This window comes from Opisthocomus hoazin, chromosome 4 (assembly GCF_030867145.1).
Source record: "Opisthocomus hoazin isolate bOpiHoa1 chromosome 4, bOpiHoa1.hap1, whole genome shotgun sequence".
NCBI lineage: Eukaryota > Metazoa > Chordata > Aves > Opisthocomiformes > Opisthocomidae > Opisthocomus > Opisthocomus hoazin.
In genome coordinates this window covers 48521837-48547171 of record NC_134417.1, presented here as the reverse complement: position 1 = coordinate 48547171, position 25335 = coordinate 48521837, and the positions used below count along the sequence as shown (strand labels likewise).

At 41.7% G+C, this 25335-nt stretch overlaps 1 protein-coding gene across 2 annotated transcripts in view; it reads left to right on the top strand.

The window, feature by feature from the left end:
• Window positions 1-290: 290 nt before the first annotated feature.
• Window positions 291-25335, top strand: part of STT3B (STT3 oligosaccharyltransferase complex catalytic subunit B) — a 53005-nt gene continuing 27960 nt past the window's right edge. The window contains exons 1-2 of one of the 2 annotated variants that reach the window (XM_075418960.1): window positions 291-436; window positions 23860-23968. Coding sequence is in view for 1 of the 2 variants with exons in the window: in XM_075418959.1 (XP_075275074.1) it covers window positions 1587-1867; window positions 23860-23968 (390 nt within the window). In the remaining variant the exon portion in view is untranslated. Of the gene's footprint in view, window positions 437-1360; window positions 1868-23859; window positions 23969-25335 lie in introns of those variants that run through there. The other variant, XM_075418959.1, reaches the window with a different exon arrangement.

The window sequence follows — 25335 nt, the reverse complement described above, 5'->3', positions numbered from 1 at the left end:
GGCAGTCACCTGCCATCTCAGAGCAGAACGAAGGTCAGCAGGACCATTCACAGAGCGTGACTGCAAACCTTCACTAGCTTTCAGTTTTCCTCACATTCTCATCGTAACCGCAGGTTTCACAAAATAATTGAGGAAGTTACAAAACTCCCAACGAGCATTTCATTGTGAAAACTCCTAAAACAGAAGTCATTTTAATAAAAGAAAAAAAAAAATAGCCACGTTTTCCCTTTGCCGGTCTGTGCACCAGCCTGGCAGCACTCCAGGCAGAAGCAAGCGGGCCCCGACGCCCCGGGCCGGGCCTCGCCTCCAGCTCCCCCTCCAAGCTGCCTCATGGTCCGGCTGCAGCCCAAGCAACGCGATTTCCACCGGGGTAACAGAATATTTGACACAAGCGGATCAAAGCCAGGGGCACCCCGAGGAGCCACAGCATCGATAAGTACGTCCGTACCGTGAAACGCAAACAGAGGCAGGCGACCGGCACTTCACGCCAGCGCAGGGCCCCCTCAGGGGAGGGAAGCAGGGAGGGGAGCCCCCCAGAGCTCCCCTGGGGACGGCTGGCGCCGCCGCTGCCACGCGCGCGCACGAGTGCCCCCCCGTTGGAGCCGTTAGAACCGTTGGAGGAGCCCCTCGCGCGCTCAGGGGCTGGGGCACGCCCCCGCCCCGCGGACTACGACTCCCGGCAGGCTCCACTCCGCGCAGAGCACGCCGGGAGCGGCACCGCCCCACTGGCCCACACGCACTGCAGCGCCCTGGCGCGGCGCCAGGCCGCCAGGGGCGATGTCTGCGCCTGAGAGCGCCCACGTGACCCGAGCGCCTCACTCCGATTGGAGCAAGCCGTCGCCAGTTACCGCCGCCCCTTTTTTATCCCCCCAATGGCTGGCGGTGAGCGCCACCTCCCCTACGCGCTCTGCCACGCCTTCACACCCGCCGCTCCGATTGGCTGCCTGGTCTCGCCCCGCCCCTTTTAAATACCTGTCGCTCTGTGACAGGTCGTCACGGAGTTCCTGTTAGAAGGGCTACGGCGGGGATAGGTCCCTCCCCCTCACCGCCCCCGCCTTCCCCTCGGAGCCCCGCCCCTTCCCCGTAGCTCCTCCCGCGCCAGAGGGCGGCAATGTCAAACCGCTCGCTCGGCGGGACCCGATCCGCCCGCCCTCGCGCCCGCCCGCCCGGGTCCGCGCGCGCCCGCAGCCCCCTTGGCGCCGGCCGCGCGCCCGCGGCTCCCCTCACTCTGTCCCCAGCCTGTGCGCGAGCGGCCGCCGCCGCGCCCGGCCCCCGCCTCGAGCCCGGCCCCCGGCTTCTCGGCTCCTCCCCTTCCTCGTCACTGGCCCCGCCCCCGGGCTCGCGCGCCGCACCGGTCCCCTCCGCCTCGCGCCGCACTGGGATGGTGACGGCGGCGGCGGGAGGCAGCGCCCGGCTGAGCGAGGCGGCGGGAGCCAGCGGGGAGCGCTGAGGGCGCGGGCGGCTCCGCCCCTCCCCTGCCGAGCCTCCCTCCCCCTGCCCTTCCTCCCGCTCCCTCCCCCACCCCTCCTCCGCCTCCTCCCCGCACGCGCCAGGCGGAGAGGCTGCGAGGGAGCCCCGGGTACAACATGGCGGAGCACTCGGCCCCCGACAACAAGCACAAACCCGCCGCCAACTCCGTGGTGCCGCTCAACAGCCGCGCCGGGGCGGGCGGCGGCGGCGCGGCGGCGGCGGCTGCCGGCGGCCCCCCGGCGGGCGGAGGCGGCCTGTCGGGGGGCCTGTCGCAGCCGGCGGGCTGGCAGTCGCTCCTCTCCTTCACCATCCTCTTCCTGGCCTGGCTGGCCGGCTTCAGCTCCCGGCTCTTCGCCGTCATCCGCTTCGAGAGCATCATCCACGAGTTCGACCCCTGGTGAGTCCCCGCCGCTGCCGGCCGGGACGGGACGGGGAGGCGGGAAAGCCGCCCCCCCTCACGGGGCGCGCCTCGGGCGGGGGCCGTGAGCCCCGGCCGTAGAGGGCTGGGGGGGGCACCCCGCCGGCGCCCCCCGGTGCGGCCGCGGGGACGGCGGGAGGCCCCCACCGCCTGCCCCCCGCTCCGCCACTTCGCCAACTTGCTCCCTGCCTGTTCCCCCGGCCGCCGGGCGGAGGGAGCCGAGAGCCGCGGCCGCCCTGAGAGGGAGGGAGGGAGGGAGGGGGGCGGTGCGGACAGGGCGCGCCGTGGCAGGTCGGAGGGGGCCCGGGGGTTCGCAGGGCTGGGCGAGAAGGGGAAGAGGGAGCTCTGGGAGCGAGCGGCGGCGTCCCCGTGGGGGGGGAGACAGCGCGGCGGCGGAGCTGGGGGCCGGGGAGGCGACGGTTCCCGCGGAGCTGTGCCGGCCGGAGGCGGTGGAGTTGCGGCGGGACCCTCCGAGGGGCGCGGGGAAAGTTGGGGCGCCGGGCAGGAACCGGGAGCTCCGGCCGCCGCCGCCTTTAGGAAGCCGTTGTGGCCAGCCCCGGCTCCGGGTCGTTGTGCTGCGGCGTCGGTGTCCGGGTGCGCGGTGCGGCTCCTGGAAGCGGGGTTTCCGCGAGCCCCGGTCGCCTGGGGAGGGGGGAGGGCGGGGAACGGGAAGCAATCTTCCTAAAAAGTGACTCGAAGGGATTGCAGCTAAATGGGCGGCGTTGATTTACTGCCAGGTGTTTCCAAGCTGCGTCGCTGAGCCCAAGGACTTCTGCTATTTTCCCACGTGTCTTGATTTTTTTTTTCTGAAGATCGCTTCCCCTGCCTGTAGAAGCTGTCTGCTCTTTTCCCTGTCGGAGGGGACTGAGAACATTTTATGCGTGAGGTCCAGAAATGCTGCGCTTATCCCTTGAGCAAGGAGAAGTAAAAAGATGACGGGACTTGTGGGGCAGGTTTTTTTAAGGCAAAAACGTGGCAATTAATTTTTATATTATATACTGCTTCGTCCTAGGAATCTGTGGGTTTTTTTGAACTTTAAGTAGGGTAAGCGACAGATGACTTTAGGATAATGAATTCTCTGTTTCTGATTTAAAATTTTCTGTCTCGAGTCTTATTGTTAATCGCACGAGGAAAGGAGAGAGGCTTCGTTTTGAAATGCATGGTAGATACTCTGTTTTAAACTTAATCTAAAATTGTTAAATTGTTACTGAAGTTGTACTTTATCTGCACTCCACTGATAGTTTCAGAAGCACAACTTCCTCTTTCCTGGTTGGTTCCCCCCCCCCCCATCGCTCCCTCCCCCCCCAATGTAATCCATTTACAAATAGTGGCTCAGAATAGTGGATTGAGAACAAGGAATTGCTTTGTTTTTAAATGCTGCCTGAAGTAATACACGCTTTGTGATGTGAAAGCCAAATATCTCCAAATATTTTCAAAACATGAATTGCCCATAATTCAAGTGTTTTTCTGCAAACCCAAATGAATGGAAGGAATGCAATCGTTCAATTAATAAAGTTAACAGCGGGGGGAGCACAGTTAAACACATCTGCAATGAGACTATGAACCTGGGGTTGCATCCTGTGGAGTAGTTCTCAGGCTCTTCTAATCTAAATTTAAGTGAGAAGACTTTGTATCATGGAGGAAACTTTTTTTTTTAAGCATGCAATGTTCTTGCGCAACTTCATCTGATTTTTATAATCGAGGCTTGTCCTCGTTGGATATATCAAAATTTTACAGTGTTGAGTTGCGTAACTTTTGTTATTAAGCATTGAAGGACATTTAAAAGGGTGCTATGGGAGTTAAGTTCATAGGCATCATACGGCTGTAAAGATAAACTTCTGCTTTAAGCAATGTCTAAGTTGATGCAAAGTCATCTTCCTGAATGTACGAACAGAAGGCGTTGCTGCCTATGCTGCTGTATGTACCTTTGCTAATTAGAGAATAGAGGAAGTTGACAGAACTCATTGATTTTAATACAGGTCTGTGAGAAGCAGTTGAAATGTCAAGAATCATGCCAGTGTCATGTTACTGCATGCCAGAAATGGTAGAGGGAAATGCACTTAAGTTAATTAGTAGGAAAGAAAACCTAAAATGGTAGAAACTGAGGGAAAACAAAGGGCTTTCTCTATTGCAGCGGCAGTATTAGTGGGAAGAGTGAAAAATGATGTCGCTCCTAAATACTGTTGAGTAGCTAGGTAGGAATGGTTTTTCGCAGTTATAAGGGTCTTGCAAGTCTGAATCTAATGTGGGAAAGGAGCTTATGAAAAGAGATTAGAAGCAAGTGCTCTTTATTTTTTTTTTAACCACTTCTTTAGCAGCTTGTCCAGGTGAACTGGATTTTTTTTTTTTTTTTTTTTTTTTTTTTCAGGACAGCGGGCAAAGTCTTTGATAGTGGAACAGTTCCATAGTTTTCTCCATTCCTTTGGCTTTTTCTGTCAAGCTTGCATAGGATATCTTGCAATGTGTTGATGTGTCACCTATTCTCTAGTATTCAATTTGTGATCAAAAGAGGAAGCTGAGGTATGTTTCATAAAATGAGGAGCATTAGGCAAATCTGTTATTCTTTTGAATGGAAAAATATTGTTGCTGCTAAGGTGTAGAAAGCTTTCTCATTTACTTAGGAGTCCAGTTTTCTGGTATGGACAGGAGATATGAGGTGGGAAGAAAGGGAAATTTGCCTTGGGTTTTCTGCATATTAATTGAATCAAATACTAATTTTTTCTAACGTCCCTTTCAAGCTGCATTTCTGACAGTAAAGTCAGGGTTCGATTCGGGGGCGGAAGATTTGCTTGTTCTGTAAAATTAGCCTCTGAGACGTACTTCAGTTGGCATTTCTTCCAGAAATGACCCAAATGTAGTACAACAGGACAAGGCAGTAGAGAGGGGACAGCTTTTGCTTTTGACCTCCATTACAGTGCAGTACCTGTGTGAGGAAAAAACAAACTGGTACTTTGAGGTCACCATAGCGTCACTGACAAACTTGTAACCTGTTTGCTATTACTAGGATGACTGTTTTTTTCAACACAATACCTCTTTCGTGTAGTATTACCACTTTATTTTGATGTATTTCTCCTGTCTTGTTTACTTGCCATACTTGAGCTGGTACAGAGACTTTGAAAAGTGTGTGTCATTTTTGGCAGCTCCTAGGTCAGGTGAGCCGATACATGAAGTCAGTCAGCATTGATTTTAAGCTGTGCTATTGAAAGGCCTCCAGCATTTAACTTCAGGATTTCATTATCAAGCCAAGAACTTGAAACATGGACAGTGATAGTACATTGGGATGGACAAGTTACATATCTGAAATTTGGTTCATCTGTTGGCTGGTTGTGGCAGCTGGGTGGACCAAGACCATAATTTCTGTGCTACATACACACAAGCGCATGGTGAAGGCTTTTCACGAAAGTACCACAGGGTTTTAACTCGGTTGTCAAGCGAGATCATTCGTTAAGTCAGATGTTGCCTTAAATGCCAGCATGACTGCTGAACCAAGCCAACCAAAATTATGGAGTACTTGCACAGGGACTACTTTCTGCGTACTGGTTTGTCTAAAGTACAGCTCTAGCATGTCTGTATGCTACTTCATTTGGCTGCTGGTATCATATGTATACCTAATAATCTATATATATGTGTGCGTATATATGTATACATCTATCTAGCAAGACCATTGCATCCTGACACTGCTACTAATTAAAACAGTGACAACCTTTGATACCTCAGTAATCTTCAGGGAGTGCTATCAAAATAGTAATGTTCATTCTGTTTGCACAGTTCTTGCTGTTAAGTCACACGTGTGAGAAGTGTATCCGAATCAATCATATCCTATGACATTAGACCAAACTTTTGTCTTTCCCTGAGAATTTTAACAGCTTGCTTAAAAAACAGATTAGCACCAGTTACCTTAGGAGTGAAAGAGCTGGCTTAAGCTGGAACGCAGAAGCCCACGTGTCTGAGCATGAGACCCTCCCTGTACCAGTCTGCATGTGCAGGATGGAGCACCGGTGTGATCTCTGTCAGTTACGTTTGTGCTACTGACAGGAATAGTCTTCTGGTGTCCTGCCAGTTCCTGGTACTGAACAGCACTACCACAGTGTCATATGTATCTTTGCTTTTTCCAAACTGACACCACTGATCATCAGTCAAACCACCAGCTTCTTAACTGTCATCAGGGTGACTGTTGTTTGTTATACCTCACTGAGGTAACATAATTGTGCTAGTGGGAAGTATGGTTTATATATATGATAGCAATCCACTTTCTCATTACCGATACCATTGTCTACCATTAGTGGACTTTGGTGAATGGGGATGAACTGGTGAAAATAAGCAGAAGGTCAGTGTTGTTGCTTGCATTACAGAGGCAGACAGGTTAAAGGATGTTAGGATTTTATTGTGGGTACAGCTGAAAAGACAAGTTTTGCTAGGCTCAAATCATGTTTGCTTAATGGATTCTTGAGCTGTTGTGAACTTTGTTGATTAATGAAAACTTAAATTAACACCTATAAGTATGATATGAAAGCTTCATTAAAATAGAAACTGTGACTCAAGTGAACATTGGAAGTGGTGTAGGGAATTGATTGAACACTGGAGGTTGTGTAAATGTATTGATTTCGTTGGGAGAGAGTAAGGTTGTGGGTTTGTGTTGTAGTTAGCTGATCCAATGGTTGCCTTTTTGGAGTGGGAGTTCTCTTCTGTCACCCACTGTGCAGTCCTGCTTTTTTCTTTGTGCTTGCTCTAAAGCAGTCATAGTGAGTTGATTCAGTGAGGTAAATTGTCAAAATGCTGTAACATTTTAGATACCTGAGCCTGCCCGCCATCAGTTTTTATATTGCAGTTTATTTTCTTATTTTTGAAGGAGAATATGGATGTTTGGAGGGAATGAAAATAGCAACTGATTTTAGAGGGTAAATTGGGATTGAATGATAGGGTGGAGACACGTATACATATAAAAATGGAGCATGTTAAGACACTGGAGAAACGAGAGTGACAAAAGAAGGAATATGTAGCAATGAATGAGAGTACCTTAAGCTGGTGTTCATAAGGGGGGAAAAAAAAAAATCATGTAAAGACGATGATAGTGTTGATAAACTCAATTAACAATGCTCAGCCTGTAGGCTATGGGCAGATGTGGCCCACACAGATAATTCATCTGACCATTGCTTAGCTGCTAGTGACTCTTCTTGCTAGGCAAACAGACAGCAGATTGCATAGTAAATGTGTTCTTGAGGGGTGGCAGCCACTGTAGCCTCCAAATTGCTGTATTTCTGGAGGCTTTCAACCCATCACGTAGTCTTGTTGAAGGCAAGTACATGGATGTGGATCTGTTTAGGAAACATTTCCCACCCACTTTAGGATTTTTTGCCCAAACGTTTCCTTTTGTTTATAATATTTGACAACTTCCAGACCTTGGGAAAGCATTTGATTACAGTCTGGTTTGAATGTAATAACTTTGGATTGATTTTGAGATGTTGCAAATGTCATGAGATTCATATTAAAAACTTAGTGCAGTATCTTCATTCACAAGCTTTTTGATTCTGTGAAATGAGAAGTATTCTATTTATTTCTATGTTGTAGGAATATATTTTAGAAGATTCTCTACTTAATGAACAGTTGGATTAAGTATTTTGTGGCTTTTTTCTAAATGTAAGATAGATTTGAATGTTGAAAGTTTTTTGCACTCCAGTAATACTAATAATTTTAGCAGGATTTCAGGCAGCCAGGTAGCTCAAACTCCTGCCATTTCATTATAGTAGGAAAAATATTCTAGCATAGTCTCCAAATCTGATTTAGCAGGGCCTGTGTGTTCGTGAAGGGGAAGTTTAGAGATATTTGTGTTCTTGAAGAGTAGCCTGCCAGATATCTTCCCCTTCCCCGCTTTTTAACGAGGAAGATCCAGATTAGGCATCTTTTTTGATCACTTCTATTGCAGTATGACATGGGTTGAGAAACTCTTGTTAGCACAGGTCAGTCTCTTGCTTTTGGGGCCTGCTAGATTATAAATCCTGTATGTCCAGGGACTTGGACAGTCTTTCCTTGTTTGGGTACTTGGAGGGTGCTGTTTTGAAGCTAAGTAAACTTTTCTAGAAGGTTGATACGGTGTTAACAGTCAAGAAAATGTGCAGTTGACTGTACTGAACTTTTCTACTGCTTAGGAAATTGCAGAAAGAGGTAAGTATTAGAAATTTAATGGAAGGAGGGCAATCTGGAAAAAGAACGTTGAACAGAGTTGAAGGCGTAGCAGAGACTACGCTTTATGACTGGGGAGGCCTCAGGCTAAGTTTCATCAGTTAGACTGGTGCAGCTGAAAAGCGGTTCACCATGTGGCCTCATAGAATAGTGTTCATGTTAGAATCAAACCTCTGCTCCATCTCTACTACTGTTTTCTACCATCTTTGTTTATCAGGTACTGTTTCTTTCTTCACTTGCACAGCTTTTAACTGGGGTGAAAACCTCATCAGGCTTCATGTGGGTGCAGTAATGGGGTTATGCGTAGGAGGGTAGGGGGGGCAGTTTTCATAAAACACATCCAGGGGATGGTTGAGTACAGAGACTATCCCTACAATTTTCTTTTGGAAAACAGAGGAGGTGAGACAGAATGCTTGCAAAGTGTTGACTCTTTTATTGATTTGTGGATAGCAGAATGAAACTTGAGAAGGAAAATGTATTGGAATGTTTTATGTAGGCTGGGTCGAACTGAACGAGCAAGTTTAGCTTTTAATGCCATGATTTTATTTTTTAAACGGTCTTCAGCAAATACTCGCAAACACACTTGACTAGCTAGAGCAAATGCTATGATGAAAATCCTTGAATGGACTTTTCTTGGCAGATATCCTATTATTGGAGTGGCTTAATATGTTCTGTTTTTTAAACAGAGATTTGATTTGATTACGTAGGGTTAGGGTGGTTTATAAAGGTTACCTTTTGATTCCTATCATAATTCTCTCTCTAATAGTCTCTGGTTTTGGCAGCCTGTAATCCTAATACTCATGGTTTTAAATCTGTCTCATGTTGAACTGATGGGGCAAGGGAAGATTAAAAATTTTAGACAGTATAGCTAGCAGGAAAATTCAAAATCCTATAGTTTGTAGTAGCTTATAAATGGGTTGGGGGTAGTCTGGGTTTAGGGAGGTGTCTTTGCTGTTCCACAAAGATCTCTTCTGATTCAGTCAGGTTACTTCCCATATAATGTCTGTCTGTGCGTGTGCTGCAGAGTTTTCTCCTTAGTTTTTAAAATTCCATTCTTGCAAGCCCTTTGAGGTACATTTGTACTGACATTTAGGGCTAATCCTGAGGGCTTCTTTCTACTTAGCAGGGCCATTAAAGCCACTCCTTTCAGAGCTTGTGGAGCCTGCACTTTGTAGCAGGGCATGTGCAGATTTTTTTATTATTAACTCCTTTAGCAAAACTTCTTCTAACCATCAGTCTCACCACTTGCTTGGAGAACAAAGTGAACTTGGGGCAAGTATTAGGACAAGTGTTGCTACAGTCTTTCTGTGCTTTACATCTGCAGTAAATTTCATAGTATGTCCAACGGATACACTTCACTTCTGGCCCTGTAGCTGAGCAGAGCTTGTGATCTTTATCTGAGCTGTTGCTGGGAATCAAGCTGAGGTATTTTTGGTGTGGGTAGCCAGTAGGTCTGGGCTTCAGAGGTACCGTGAAATTGACCCTAATGCTGCACCACACCTTACATAAGTTGAAGCAGCCTGAGGAGTGAGTTTAAGGACATAGATACAAACAAAATAGATCGGCTTCTATATTTCTTAACTTACTGCTGCTTACCCAGGGTAAAAGCTCCTTTGGCATATGGAGAATTAAATGCTTCCTATACTTCAAAAGTTCTTGCTATTAAGTGAGGCAATATCCCTGTGCTTTAGAAAGAGAAATAGTCTATTTTAAACAAGCAATAACTGAGTGTTTGTCCATAAGTACTTGCAAGAGCAGGAAACAGCATTTAAAATGTCTGTCTGTTATGGGAGACCCAAGTCCGGTACCATATGCGACTTTTTAAAGAGCCTGTCTAATGTAAATGTCTGGAGGATGTGGACTGTAATGATAATTACTTCCAGGTGTTACAATGCTTATCGTATCATTTTCTATGTCAGTTGATTTATATGGGTCATGTTAACTTGTCGGTTAAAGAGTGTGTTGGAGTTTTGTTCAGCTGATAATCCTCCAAGGCAGAACTGCAAAATACCTTTTCAAAACTTCCCTCGCTTGAAACAGATGAAAAACGCCTTGGGAAACTGTGTTGCAACTGAGAGTGCGAGCTTGGTTTGATTATTGATTGTTGGTGGTGTTCTTAATGGGATTGCTGTTATCTTCTAGACTGTTTTACACAGTATTATTTAGAATCATGGAATGGTGTGGGTTGGAAGGGACCTTAAAGATCATGTAGTTCCAACCCCCCCTGCCATGAGCAGGGACATCTTCCACCAGACCAGGTTGCTCAGAGCTCCATCCAACCTGGCCTTGAACACTGCCAGGGAGGGGGCATCCACAGCTTCTCTGGGCAACCTGTTCCAGTGTTTCACCACCATCATAGTGAAGAAATTCTTCCTAATATCTAATCTAAATCTGCCCTCTTTCAGTTTGAAGCCATTCCCCCTTGTCCTATCACTACACACTCTTGTAAAAAGTCCCTCTCCATCCTTCCTGTAGTCCCGCTTCAGGTACTGGAAGGCTGCTATAAGGTCACCCTGGAGCCTTCTCTTCTCCAGGCTGAACAGCCCCAACTCTCTTCGTCTGTCCTCGTAGGAGGGGTACTCCAGCCCTCTGATCATCTTTGTGGCCCACCTCTGGACCCGCTCCATTTACATTTATTTCAAAGGAGTGGCTCACTGTATGCATGCGCACCATCTATCCTGTTTGTTGAATGGTAAATGAATTTTGCAGAAGGAAAAAATAGCATGTAATTATGTAATTTTAAACTGTTCTAGCACACATGGCTGGGCTGCCTACATTTTGTGAGTTCTTTATTTTTTCAGTCTCTGCATTGCAATTGTTATACTATAAATGCTACCCAACTTCTCTGACTCCAAGGACTGTGATTTTATTTATTTTTATTCTGAACTTCCCAATATATGAATATTTTAAGGAAATGTAGGTATGGAAAGCACTTGTTTAAAGATGCAGCTGACTGGGAGGACCACATGTTGAACAGAATGCTTGTGTGCTATAGCCAGAAGACTGAAAATACAGCAATGCGTTTTCTTGATGCAGAAGCAAAACATAACAAAACAAGCCTTCTTGTCCTGAATACCTTTCTTTATGTTTATCCAGCTTTTTTTTTTTCTGTAGTCTTTTGCATATGTTGAATGTCCTTCCTTCCTATGCTAAACTTATCCCAAGCAGCATTTGGAAGGTCAGTTGAATAACTTAGAATTTCATAAATATGGTTTGGAATGTACATATTGAAAAAGGCAGTTTCATCTTCATGGTTGAAATATTTAAAGTTTATCATTTGGGTATTAAAGGCCTTTAAAGTGCCTTTAATTCTTTCTCTGGCAAAAGATAAAATGCCTTAAAGTTGTAATTCTTCTAATTTAGAAAGTCAGTGAAATAAAATTGAAGCTTTGGCATTATTCTATTGATGTTAACAACAGAAATAAATGGGCATCTCTTTGGCTCACTTTACTGTAGAACAGGAGTAATGAAAGCCAGTGCAGTGTTTGAGTTTTCCAAGAAGTTGTGTAATGCTGCTGTATTTTCACTATTTTACCTTATGCAGCTGACTAGAATGATATATCTAATGTCAAATGTCTCAAGTGATATTTGAGAAACTGTTGCATATGTCTCACAATTCATTTTACTCTGTAGCAGTTTTAATCTTTCATTTGCCAAATAGAAGATGGATTTTGACATTAGAGAGACTACCTTAAACATTTGCAACAGTATCTTAATTTGTGATGTCTCAGGTCAGCTGGTAATGACAAACATATTTTTTTCTCCTATGCCTAAATATGTTCAGGAACCAAGGAATTTTTAGTGCTTTAATTTTGCAATCCACCACTCCTTCACCAGCACTTCCCCCATCCTCCCACAGTAAAGCCCAGTTTTTACCTGGGAGAAGACCAGGTGATACGTTTTGTGTCAAATATGTCATGCTTGTAATTGTTTCATCACTGAATGTTATTTCCTAGCTTTTGCTGTAGTAAGTCAACTTCAGGGTCCATTTTTCCTTATGCTTCCATCATACTCTAGTTTCAACACACCATTCTTACCTATGCACATCGTGGTTTTGCTTTGTGGTGGTATATTCCGTACAGTGCCATCTGCTGTCTTATTTCATGGCTGTCTTCAAGAAGAAAAAGCCACAGAACAGTTTTAAATGCTAGTTGAATGGTACTTTTACCTAGGAAGTTAAGCAGTGTTGTCTTCTATCTCAGTATCTAATATGCTGTGCTGGACTAGTCATGGATATCATTTGCGCGTTGGAATGGAAGATGATTCCAGAGGTTCCTTCGAGACCCTCCAGGGAGCTGCTGTGGCTGATAAGATGGCAGCTCAGAGTGTTTTGACTGAAACCTGATTCTGAATATGTACAATATGATAAGGTGCTGCTAAGCTTGTCTTCACCAGTATTAATTTGTCTTATTTGCATCTAATCAAGTGGAGCAGTTGTCCTGAATTTCCCATAGTCTGTTGGACATTTCCTGGCATAGGTTTCTGCTGTTTTAACAAGTTGAGGCAACTCACAGAAATCTGATGAGCGAAGGTGTCAGGATCTGCAGATGGATGCAGGGAGAGGGGAAACTCCACTTTTCCAGTGGCAATGACCTACTATATTGGCATGTCTTGTACCTTGATCCAATCTCAAGCATACATGAGTTCTCTGACCAAGAGGCCATGGGTTATTGAGGGGTGAACATGTCAATAGTTCTGCTAAAGCTCTTCTACTGTGCTGTAGCTGTTTAAAAGTCCTGCCAGAAATAAAATTGCCATTGCTTAAATGGTTATATGGGATATTTGGGATCTAGAGCCGAATCAGTTTTCTGAATTGGGAAGGCTAACTCCAGTTTTCTAGTTTAAATGCATGTTTGTGGCGAGAGAGTTGAGAGGGCATACAGTCTGGTGGGGATTCAAGCGTGAAAGGTCCTGGAACAGGCTGATTTAATTCATGCCTAGAGAGCGAGGAGAGAGAAGATTTAGGATTATGTGACCTAAGAACTATCCCTTGAGAACTTCTGCTAGGTCCTTCCCAAAAACTCTCACGTATCCTCTGCAATACACCTCTTCTCAACCCCGCCTGAAATGCAACCGATATTCTTGCTTTAGTATCCTCCTTTCCCCATTGCTTTTCATGGGCAGTCAGACATTCATTTTACCTTACACCATTTTGTGTGGCAATGGGGGAGAAGGGGAAGGCATGGTACCTCAAGTCAGTACTTGTTATTTAATAAAATGGCATTAGAAATTAAACTTACCACTTTTTCTGTTCATTAGTAGAAAATAGAAGGGCTATAGCTACCAAACTGTATACTAATGTACCCAGCTGGTCAAGGAGGTGATGTGTTTTGGAAAGGACGTGCTCCTAGATGTGTGACAGATGAGGCAGTGGTGGGTGTAGTCTATGAGAATTTCTGTAATAGCAGAAAGGCATCACAGCTTCAAAACATATGTGTGTAATATTAAGCCTAGCTCGTCTTAGCAGTGTTTCCCCACCTCCACTTTTTTTTTGTTTTTAAAAGCCTCTTTAAGGTCACTTTTAAACATGAACTGGATTTTACTGAAGTGTCAGAGGAGGACAGTGAAATAGTTTGATAGCTACAGTGTATTAAGACTAAGCAATACCACAAATTCCATGACATAATGAGAAAACAAATATGTAACTTTAATTTCACATTGTACATGGCAGGATTTAAATATTAATTATAAATACTGTCTTAAATGCTGAACGCTGTAGTCACTGCAATGCACTTAATCTGTAGTGTTTCTGTGAGGATACGCAATAAAAAGCAAGTAATGTTTTGTTATTACACTTTTGTGTTTCTTGTATGTGGCCTTTAAAGAGACATTGGTAACCATTAAGTACAATTCTTAACAGGTTGAATTAATTTCAGTGACAACTTGCTTTTTTTTTTATTTACACTTATTTGAAACAGTATGAAAGATATAAAATAAATGTAGTGGATAACTGAAGTTAAATTCTGCTTGCCATACCTATTTCAGAATAAATCAGACATTGAAAGTGGATCAAGAATGCAAAATACAGTTAGACAAACTCCAGTCTGTGTACTGTAGTGAAGGATGAAGACCACTTTCTGTTGTCATTTACTTTCCTGATCTTTGTTTATTTTATTGGTGACATCCTGTTCCCACGTCAGTTTCCTCCAGTGTGAGAGAATATGCAGTCACTTTACAAGCAGCTGGAAGTCTTTCTGCCCTCAGCTGGAGGCCACCATCCTTGGACTGTATTAATAGATCATGTGAGTACTCCTAATCTGCTTCAGAAGAAAAATGAGGTGAAATAGTTTAGATCATCTTTAGAATGGTTTGCTTTTTTGCTGTGATTCGAGCTAATTTGTCTGATTTGGCCACAGAAGCGGATTAGGAGTGCTTCTGCACTCCCTTTAACTAGCAAAGCTCAATTGAAGAATAGCTGCCGCAGCTAAGTACCCTTTTGCACTTTGGGCTATACTCATATCTTTTTCTTTTCAGTTTTGTTTGATTAGGGCATAATTAGATCTATCTCTAGGTTTCTGCAAACCCTAGGCATATTGTCTGGCTTGTTCTGCAGATAGCTGTATATGTATATCTATATACATACATACGCACAGTGGAAAATTGCCTGATCCCTGCTACATGACTGCTGAAAGCGATATTTATATCAGGTAACTAAAGGGTTCAGCAGAATTTTAGCAAACATACGTAAATTCGATAAAATTAGGTCTTTAATCTGGCCTCAATCACTGGACAGAAATTGTTCAAGTTAGATAAACTGTCTGGTTCTGCTCTGATTGTGCTTTGATGATCCACTCTGAAACATTTTTTCAGCATTCATTGTAGTAAAAAGTCAGTAAGTCAATATTGGAACAGATGGAGCTGAACAGGTGCCCTATGAGAGGTCCAGTTTTTTGGACTAAATGTAATCTACATACAAAAAGGACAGTTGAAAGAAGGCATAGTTGGAGAATTCAGGTAACTGAGAGCTAGTTGTAGGGGGAAGAACAGCAGATGCATTAAGAGATGTACTGAAGAGCAAATATTTAAAGAGTATTGGATGAAACACTACATTATTTTAACTTGCTAAACTGACTTAGCCTTCTGACATGCAATCCCAACAGTGTAGATTCTTTTGATTTCTGTGAGCTGACAAAATACTACGTTGACATAATATGTACAGAGTGGTTTGATATCCAAAGTCTGATTCTGACTGGACCTACTCTTGCTAATGTTACACGAAGTTCAAGGAACAGGCTGTTGGTTATTGAGGGGTGAGAACAGTAGTTTCTGCTAAAGCTTTTCTACTGCTGTAACTGTTTAAATGCTGTGTCAGAAATAAGATTGTCATTGCTTAAATGACTATATGGGATGTTGGGGATCTAGAGCCTTTCTAAGGGTCCTTTTTACTTATTACTATGTCTTGTATTTTGCAGGGTAGAAATAGTCTGCTAGGCCACCTTGCGTCCAGACTGATTCCTTAAATTTCACTTAATGGCAAATGATTGTGAAGTTGATGTTCAACTGCATTTTGATGTAGCTAGTACTTCTGTAGTTGCCAGTGCATCATTGCATATAGATGGCTTTATTATGTAACAGAGAAGATGACTGTGCTGCGTACTCCCAAATAGTTAAAATATATTTAAAGTACCCACAATGAATGAGAAATATTCTTTATGTTACTCTATATTTGAGACTATTACAAAAATCAGTATTCTTTTCTGGGTGCGTATTAGATCTTGCTACAGTATAACAGGTAAGTATGTTTGAGATCAGTTTAATAGGAGTCCACTATAGTTGTTTAGGTGTTATAGGTTACTTTGTTCTATAGTAGAAGATGACGAAAAAAGTGTCTTGGGAGCTAGCTGTCCACTGTTCCCAGTCACTTCTTTTGAAGTGGTCGTGTTCAGCCCAATGATATCTAGCATCACTTTTCTCATGGAAATAATATTTTGCTGCTTAAAATATATTATTCAGCTAATTGCCTTTTGAATTCCTTTCTGCTGACCAGATGCTCATGTACCAGCTTTTAACTTAGAAGGTCTTCAAGTTAAGCTGCTTCCATCATTTTAGAAACAAGTCCTGCATGAATCTGTTTCATTCAGAAGAAACATCTTGCTTGAACATATTGTTGAATTAGGTGCAAAGCCTTCAGAGTTACAAGATACAAGTCTAATGCACCACAGAGTAGCCCAATAGTACTCAGAAAAAAACATACATAACTCCATAGGGCAGTTAGAGTTTGTAGTAGTTAATACTGGATTGAGCAGGGGAGTGATGTGTCTCCAGAAGCTGATGCTGTCAAAAGATATGGAACTAATGTTACCATCAGTATTGATGCCAATTTCAAATTATTCTGTTTGCTTCTTATCATTCAAACCTCTTGGAATTTTGACTGTCCCAAGAAAAAGATAGTATCATTGCTTTCTTCCTAGGTCTAAAATGTTGTTAAATGTTATGAATGGCAGATTTCTCTGGTGAACTATTTCTTTTAGTATTGATAAAACTTACTGTTTTCTTAATAACTTGCCTTGAGACATGGACTAGTTCAAAAGCAGACAGGAAAAAGACATGAAAAAGTCTAATAGGCATCAGAGGAAGTGTCTGAAACTGTAGGCATATATATGCCCAGTACAGTGATGATGGGAAGCATATCGTGGCTTCACATGTAGTATATTGTGTGCAAAGTATAAGCTGTGGTCATGGAATGCTTTAAAAAGCTTGCAGCTCTTTAGCAAAAATATTGAAGGTGCCCTGGGCACTCTGAAGAAGTTAGAGTGACTGTATGCTCTCTGTAGAATTTCATATCACTAAACTACTGGCAGCATACAGTTCCCGATTTTAGCACTTGCTAAGCGTGACATCTTATTGCAGGAAGTGAAAATACCATGCAAAGTAGTGGCAGTAGGAATGCTGTAATCCTTCTTAAACACATTGGGGACATTCTGATATTCTTAATGGTTATTCTATAACCATTTTGGTATTATTCAGGATTTCCACTGAGCGTGGTTGAATGTTGGACCTGAAAAAATAGGTGCCCTTCTGGTTGTGCCATCCAGTTTTTTTTTCTGCTTTGGCTTTCTACTGTTCTTCCCATCAGGGGTTATTCTAATGGTATTGCAAACAGGAGAAGATTTGTTGCTCAGCTGGATTCCAGGAACAGAAACTTCTTCCTCCTTTGACTCAGAATTTCTGTCTTTTCTGAAGTTAGGTGGCTACATCACTACAGAACTTCCTGCCATTTTATTACTTCAGTAAACTAACTACAAAGGAGTCTTTACCACATTTTTGTGAGTGAATGTGTTTTTTCAGAGTTAGGAAATCTGAAGTCAAAAGCAGGATCATGACCGATTTTGAACCTGAGGAAACTCAGAATGATAGTGCTGCTGCCAATTCTCTTATCAAACGTTAGACTTCTGGTTGACTGTCAACTTGCAGGTTGTGTATTTCTCTTTTCAAATGGCCCTACTTGCAACAAAACCCCTAAAGATCAGTTGGGCCTCCCTAAATGTAGGGGACTCTTGGGAGCTTTCACCAAATACTTGATATTAGTTGAGGCTTATCTCGGGATAGAAAGAGTAATTACATATCCATAGATTTTGAGATAAAATCATAAAGACTAAACCTCAAAAAATCCATATTTAATCCCGTAAACCCAACAGAATTAGGACAATATTAAACTCTACATCAGCCAAAGCTTTGATTTCTTCTTTCTGGTGAACTTGACTTCATAATTGTCTTTTTCAATCAACTTTAGTAAGAACTGTATAAACAAGTTCCATATCTCCTGTGAAAGACTGGGTAGAGTTAATGTGTTCCTGACTCCTGAGAGTTTGTTGTCCAGTGAGCTGCAGAAACTGCAACTGAGTGTGCATAGTGATAACATCTTCCGCATAATACTGTGGTAGGTGTGCATCTAGAGAAATTACAGAAAAAAAGATTAGTGGATGCATAAGTACTTGATTATATATAAATGTTCTAATTAGGGACACTTCATGCAGTGTATGTTTATATTAGATTTAAGACCTATTAAAACCGTTCTGCTGACATCAGCTTAAGTTAAAAAGAAAGGAACATGAGTTTTTTCTGGAATAAAATTGCCTGGTTGCTCTTCCATTTTGCAGAGTTATGTCAGTTTTGGCTCAGGTAGCTGGAGGACCACCTTCCGTCGTGCTGGTTCTTACACATGTAGACCTCAGTGTATGTCTTCTCCATTCTTACTGTGAGATCTCTAACACCTTGGTTTGGGGTTGTGGGCAGTAGGACAGGCTCTTTACCTGTCATAAGTACTTTTGCCTACAGGTATTGCTGGTGCAAAATTCTGATCTTGATTAGTTGAAATTGGCTTAAATGTCCATACATACTTTTCGAAGGTTATGAACTCAACACAAGTAAGCATTTTCATGATGAGAAACTCTGGCATAGTTCATTAAATTCATTGTGTGATTGATGGTGTACTGTACTTCCATTTTAAAAACCATATGCAAAACTCATTGTGGTAATTGCTTATTCATAGATACAGACTTCAAAATAAGACTTTCAGGACGTTGCGCTTGTAGCATAATATGTAAGCAAGCAGGTGTTTTAAAATTTAATATGGAATACTGTATATGTGTTTCTTGGTTTCAGTGGAAGTTACTGAACTTTCTCATTAGATTTTTCCATAAAAGTGTTGCACTGAGTAAATTCTTCCTTTGGATGCACAGAATATGTCGGATATGGAATCAATCTGCAGCTATCTTTTTCAAGAATTGAAATTTGCCATCTCTATTTAGATGCTGTATGGCAGAATTGATTCTGTAATCTACATTTGCATTAAAAACTGACTCCTGGAATTGCTCAGATAGCTTGTAATGTTCGCAGTTGGTTTGTAACATGTCATTTTTCCGAGTTTGCAGATGTGAAAATTTTGTGCATCTGCAGCTGAAGACTTTTAGAGCACAGAAGCCTTTGTAATTACAGGCTTAGAAAATTTTCAACAGATTCTGCTAGTAAGGAGATTACATATTCTCAGATCACTATAAAATGCCAGATGAAAAGTCTAGATGGTGGGGCAATAGTAGCATGAAATTGATAGGGTTTTACACAGTCAACTACATTCCCACAAGGAGCAATGCTCTGATCTTGTGCTCTGTTGTAATGGGAGGGTCAAAAGAATTCCATCGCCATCAGGGTAATTTGCTTTAAATGTCCTTAAGATCTGGATGAAGTAACTGCATTGCTGTACACGTGCCCTTTTCCTGTAAGTTCTTATTTTCACAGTAAGCTGAATTTTATTTGAATGTTCATCTTAAATAGTGCTTTTGTCAAGGAAATACTAAACTTAGGAATGACAAAGCCAAAGATGTCTCCTTATAAATCTAGCAGTAATTGTTGCTGTGAAGTGCTGGAGAATTCTATAGCTCCTAGATAGAGCGAGGGATTGCTGTGAATAGCATTAACTAATCGTCGTGCAGCATTACCTTGTGCCATCAAAAAGGCAGTTCATATCATGGAATAAAAATCAAACCCAAGCATGAACAGATAGTTACGATTATGTATTAACAGTATGAAACACATAACTGAAAACTTTACAGGCTTTATTTTGCAAGTTGCCTAGTTAAGCTTTCCAAATTAATGTTGCTACTAAAAAAAAAAAAAAGTATGCCTCTGCTCATTTATTTTTCTGTTGCTGCTTGTGCTGTTCTGTGTTGAAATTGAAATATACTTTGAAAATGAGAACTGTATCTTTATTAACTCATCTTCAGTTGTCTACTGAACCAACTATAATATAGGTCTCTCCAATAGTGCTACAAAATTAATGGTACCATGCATAGAGCGCTTTTGCGATCATTAGAGCATCCCCCAAATGGTTCAGACTACAATACCAGGCTAATTTAGTGGTTGGGGCTTTGAATTCTGAAATGTATAAAGACTTGGAATTGTTTGATGATTCCTTTAAAGCTCAGCTCAGAGGATGAGACAGTTCAAACTACAGACCTGACAGAAAGAGGCAAGGAGAACAGCAGAGCATCACTTTTCCTCCATGAATGTCAGCTAAAATAAGAAAAGTCAACGCTTACTGGGTTAGTCAGTCAGGTCTTTAAGAGCTCTTCTCTGCTGAAGGTTAGCAAGTGTGTGTCGACTTCACAACCTGAACTGAGAACTTGAATATTCATCTCAGTCTTTCAAGCTAACTTCTTAATCAGGCATGTGCTTCACATAATTTTTTTTCTTCATTCTTCTCAGGTCTGTCTCAGATTGACTTGCCTCAAAAGAGTTATGAGGGCAAATGAGAGGGGATCATGGGACACGGGTGAGCGGTTCCCATACCTGCAGCTCAGATGGGTGTGAGGATTGGGGGTGGGAGAAAAAGGATCCTTTCCTTCAGTGTGGTCCTGTCACATAGTGCTGCATCCTATTTAGTCACTGTAACCAGCAGTGTGCTCCTGTTGCTGTGTCTCCTTGGCTAATGTCTAGCCAGTCAGAGAGAGGGCTGGATAAAAGCCCTAAACACCTCTATCACCTATTCTTGCTGCTCTTGGAGATGGAAGAACTGAGGAAGGCAGTGACACCCAAGCCTGAGAAGTGCAGCCCCTATGCAGCATGGACTGTTCTTGTCTCCATTCTGATTCCTCCCTTGGTTGCAGCCCTTAAATCTCCAGGATGCAGGCATAGGCAAAGACAGCACTTCTGGTATTTCCCAGAGCTGTTTGACACCCCTGTGAAACCTATAGATAGTTGTAGATACGCTAAGAGTACTGCTGTAGAAATACACCACCACTGTGCTGCCTTTCAAACGTGGTTTGAAAAGTACCAAGACAGTAAAAAAGTTGTATAACTATGGTTTGCAATACTTGCTGTTTGTTAGCGACTCTCCCCATTCTGGCCAAAAGGGAACAGTTTTACAAGGTTTGGACTTGTCTCCAAAGGAGTGGAGTGCTATGAAGTGGGTAAGTGGTGTCAGAGCGTAATACTGGTGTCATGCCGGTGTCTCATTCACTGCCCATTGCTGCCGCTTTGTCAATGCCTGAAGCTGGCTTTGAGAAAGCAGTATTACTCATAAAATTTCTCCTTATATATGCATGTGTTTATATCTACATTTTAATTTCTTTTTGGGTGCAGGTTACCTAGTGGAAGAAGTGAGCACTTTTTTTAAGGTCAAAGTGAGGTGCTGCAGCTAAGCTTCTAAATACTTTTTTTTAGGTTTCTGTGGTCAGAAGGTCATTTCTTGCTCTTACCTATAGGTCTTCTCACAGTGAAAAATGAATGTACTTATAGTATTACTAATAATTTCTGCTGTAAGGTCATGCCTAGCTATCTCTGCATGCTTTCACTTATGGTAAAAGAATCAATCGCTTTTTGAGAGAAGGGGTTAATAGATTCGTATCTATCCAAAAGTATATTAGGAGGGAAGATTAAATTCTTATTTCTTAACAGCATTCTACTTCTACCACTTATGTTGCATTTCAATTTTGGATGGTTACTCATTCTTATTAAAGACTTAATGGTATGCTGCCAAAGCACAAGACAGTTGTTCGTGTCCTTCTGAAGTCAGTTATGAAGCCTTGCTAGTTCGAAACACGGGGAGAATGTCAATGTGTATTCTTCTTGCCTATTTCATTTGTTTAACTGATCTTTTAATGCTCAAAGTAAACGATAGTTATACGTTTGTAGCCCCTGTGAGTTTGAGTCATGATTTGAAAATTTGAAAGTAATCCATGTTAGTAAGTATCTTTCTTGTTTCCTTTTTAAAGTTCAAGGATAGTAACATTGACTGGGTTTTCAGTGCATTTTAAGTCTGGTCCATAGCTGGCTGGATTGTATGTGTTTTATGGAACATGGAACCCCGGCTTTGTCTCCTACCATACTGCAGGCACTTGGCACTAAACAAATTAACAGTAGACCTTGCTATACTAAGATGAGAGGCTAATTTTACAGGTACAGCATTTCATAAATTGCGTTATAGTTGACAGTTCAGAACTGGAGAGCTAATTAATATTTAGAAATGTAGTCAAATGGGAATAGTTGCAGGCTTATTAGAAACAAATGTCACATTGCTGTTTGATACAAAGATTTCTAGGTCAGAATGACTGATGTTTGTGTGAATTTTCTTATATAAACATGACTAATTACTTTTGAAAGTCCACAGTTTTATCAGTTAACGTATCCTATGTAACCACTTATTTACCATGTAAGAGAGCGTTCCTGAAAATACTGCACTCTAATTTATTTTTAATGTCACTTGACTGATGCTGTGATACTTCAATGAGTGGAAACATGCAAGTTTGCTGACATTTGGACTTGAATTTCAATTCTTTTTGTTCTTTCACTGTGTAGATGGAGATCTGCTCATGACCTCTGTGTGGTTGTACTTCAGATATGACACCTGTTGTACTGATTAAACAAGTAGGAACTTGATGTCTCTTGAGTGACATAGCTTTATTCTGTTGAAATTAGTTCGAAGTAAACCTGTGATATTTTGGGAGTCCTAGATATATGGAAGAATTTGGTGTAGTTTTAAAATTTGTGTTAGAAGTGATGCATGTTACTGATAGAAGCAGATACTTTCATAAAATAGACAAAATGCAAAATGCACATAAGCTTTTCTAGTCTTGAATACTGGCTGTCTTTGGAAGTCTTTTGTGGTGGTTTGCTTGTCTAACTTGTCGACTGCTATGGTATTCCATTTAGGTGTCTGAACTTCTACTTAACTAATGAATGTAATCTTTAATAGTTCTTTAACTAATGAATTTCACATTGTTATCTAAATTCCAATTAGAATATCTGCTAGGAGGGTTGGGTTTATGGATGTTGCTTGTTTAGAAGTGCTGTTCACCGAGGCTTTTCTAAGCCAAAACATGCTTTAGAAAACTTTACAGCATCAGTACATGTAGCCTTGTTAGTTTGGCTTTTAAATGATTGTGAAGGAGTTGCAGTTTGGGGTAACATGCAAGGCAGTTCTCCTCACAGAAGTCTGACACCTAATTTGAAGAATTAATGAACTTTGTAATAGTGGAAAGGTTTTGCTGTCTGAAGTTTGAGAAGTTAGAAATATTACGTCCCAGAAAAGCGGAAGATTAATGCCTTGAGGGCAATACATCAGTGCTTTTTAATGATATATTGGTAATGTGGAAGACTGAACTGAAGGTATGCATGGGAGGGCTACAAGGAATTTTCTGCAGCAGAGAATGTACACACTTTGCAGGTGAAGTTTCATCTGCATGGATGATACATTATGTAGATGCTTACTGAATGAAAGAAGGGAATATATCAAGGCCATTAGATTGATAGAGTGAACAAATAGACTGGTTCCCTTTGTTGCATATTATTACATGTGACCGCTCAATGTTACATGAAATAGAGCAGCACCAGATGTACTGGGTAGCTACCCTGTCTCAGAATGGGAGTCTTGCATTGATTCTTCCATGATCTTAATTCTGCTGAAGTGATATTCTGGGTGTGGTAAATAATTTGATAGACTACATTTGAAAACTAGCTTTAAAAAGGAATGCAGAAAATGACAGGAGTGTTTGTCAGAGTGACAGAAAACTTTTTAATGTTTACCAATTCCCGTCCCCCTCCAAACTGTAACATTTCATTTGTGTATATACACTGGCTGTAGAAATGAAAAAAATATAGCGGTTAGTAACTGGGAGCTTATTAATTTACTTTAAAACTCTATAGACTGAGAGAGGACTATTGTACTTGTGGACTAAATAAGATACTAAAGTTTAATTACGTTCTAGGTCTTAGAAAACAGAGGATTTGAGGTATGCCTAAAACTTAGGTTCTTGATTTTTACCTTCCCCTCTCCTTCCTCTGTTTCTTTCTAGGTTCAACTATAGATCAACACATCATCTTGCATCTCATGGATTTTATGAATTTTTAAATTGGTTTGATGAAAGAGCATGGTATCCACTGGGAAGGATAGTAGGTGGAACTGTAAGTATTGTAGTAATAACTTAAAGATGACTTTGCAGTAAGTTTTTGGAGCTTTCAATACATATTTGACATTGATAAAAGGAGAATCTTAACAAGACATGCTTTTAATTGTCAAATTGCTGCAGAGGGAATAGCGAGATGTTTTTAATCTTTAGCTGCGGGAATTAAGACAATAAGTCAGTGTGCTTTTGTCTATATCCAACACCATACTGTGAACAAGAAACACAGAACTGAGTTTTACTTCCTTACATATGAACTTCTAATAGTAATAAATAAGGATATTATGACTCCTGGAATTCTGGTACATTAAATGAAAAAAAAAAAAAAATTTGAAAAACTTATCTAAATCTCTTAAGGCACAAGTTTTAATCCAATGGTATATTTTGAATGGACTTCATGTTTGTATGGAAAAGTGTTAGAATTTCACTGGGAAAAGACCTTTTGAAATTAAATTAGCAGGACATTTGTATGAAGCATCAGGAGTAGGTAAGATTGGTGTCGATGCAAGTTACAAGACAGTAAAGGCGTATGAAACAATATTATCAAATCAGAATACAAATAATGTTCATTAGTAGACTAGCTTTTGTAATACTAACATAGTCACGTGTTATTTAATGTGTGAAGGTGCATTAAAACTTTTTAATTATAGTACATAACATTTAAATGCATTTACAAATTTTTTGGTGGCAATTAGATCACCATTTGTTTTAGTATATTAAGAGATACGTGAGACTCTTTTACGTAACATATGTATGTGTTTTTTCCATACCTGTCTTATATCAAGTAAAAACCCTTAGGAAATAGAACCAAAGTGTTGGTTTGCATACATTAGTTTGCAAGTCACATTGTTTTAATAGTTTATCTTGAGAACCAGCTCTCAAGGATATACGCAGGGGAACGTTCTGCTGTCTGTTAATTTAATTTAGTACATCACCCTTCTTAGCTTTCAAAAGAAGCTAAGGCAGGTGAAGTCCTATTAACTTTTCTAGTACTTATTGATTTTTCTAATGTTGATAAATGTGGGAGGGTAGAATTCCTATTAAGAATATTTTAATGTTCTCCAGTATTCTATGATGGGTTCAATAGATTTGTATAAGTATATGCTAGCTTTCCTGGAGGACATCTTAATTCAATTTTATAGGACTTTATTTCAATCCTTCATATCCAAAGATGTCTATAGATGTCTTGGAAATATAGAATACTCAACTGACTGTCTGTCAGCTTTTCAGCTTAAAAAAAATCCAGTTGATGCACATTTTCTTTGTCAATGGGTAACAAGAATTGAAAGAGTAGCATGGTATATTTCGGAGGAAAATGTGTAGGGCTGGATTCCTTCTTGTTGCCTTAGGGTTTGGGGATTTGTTTTT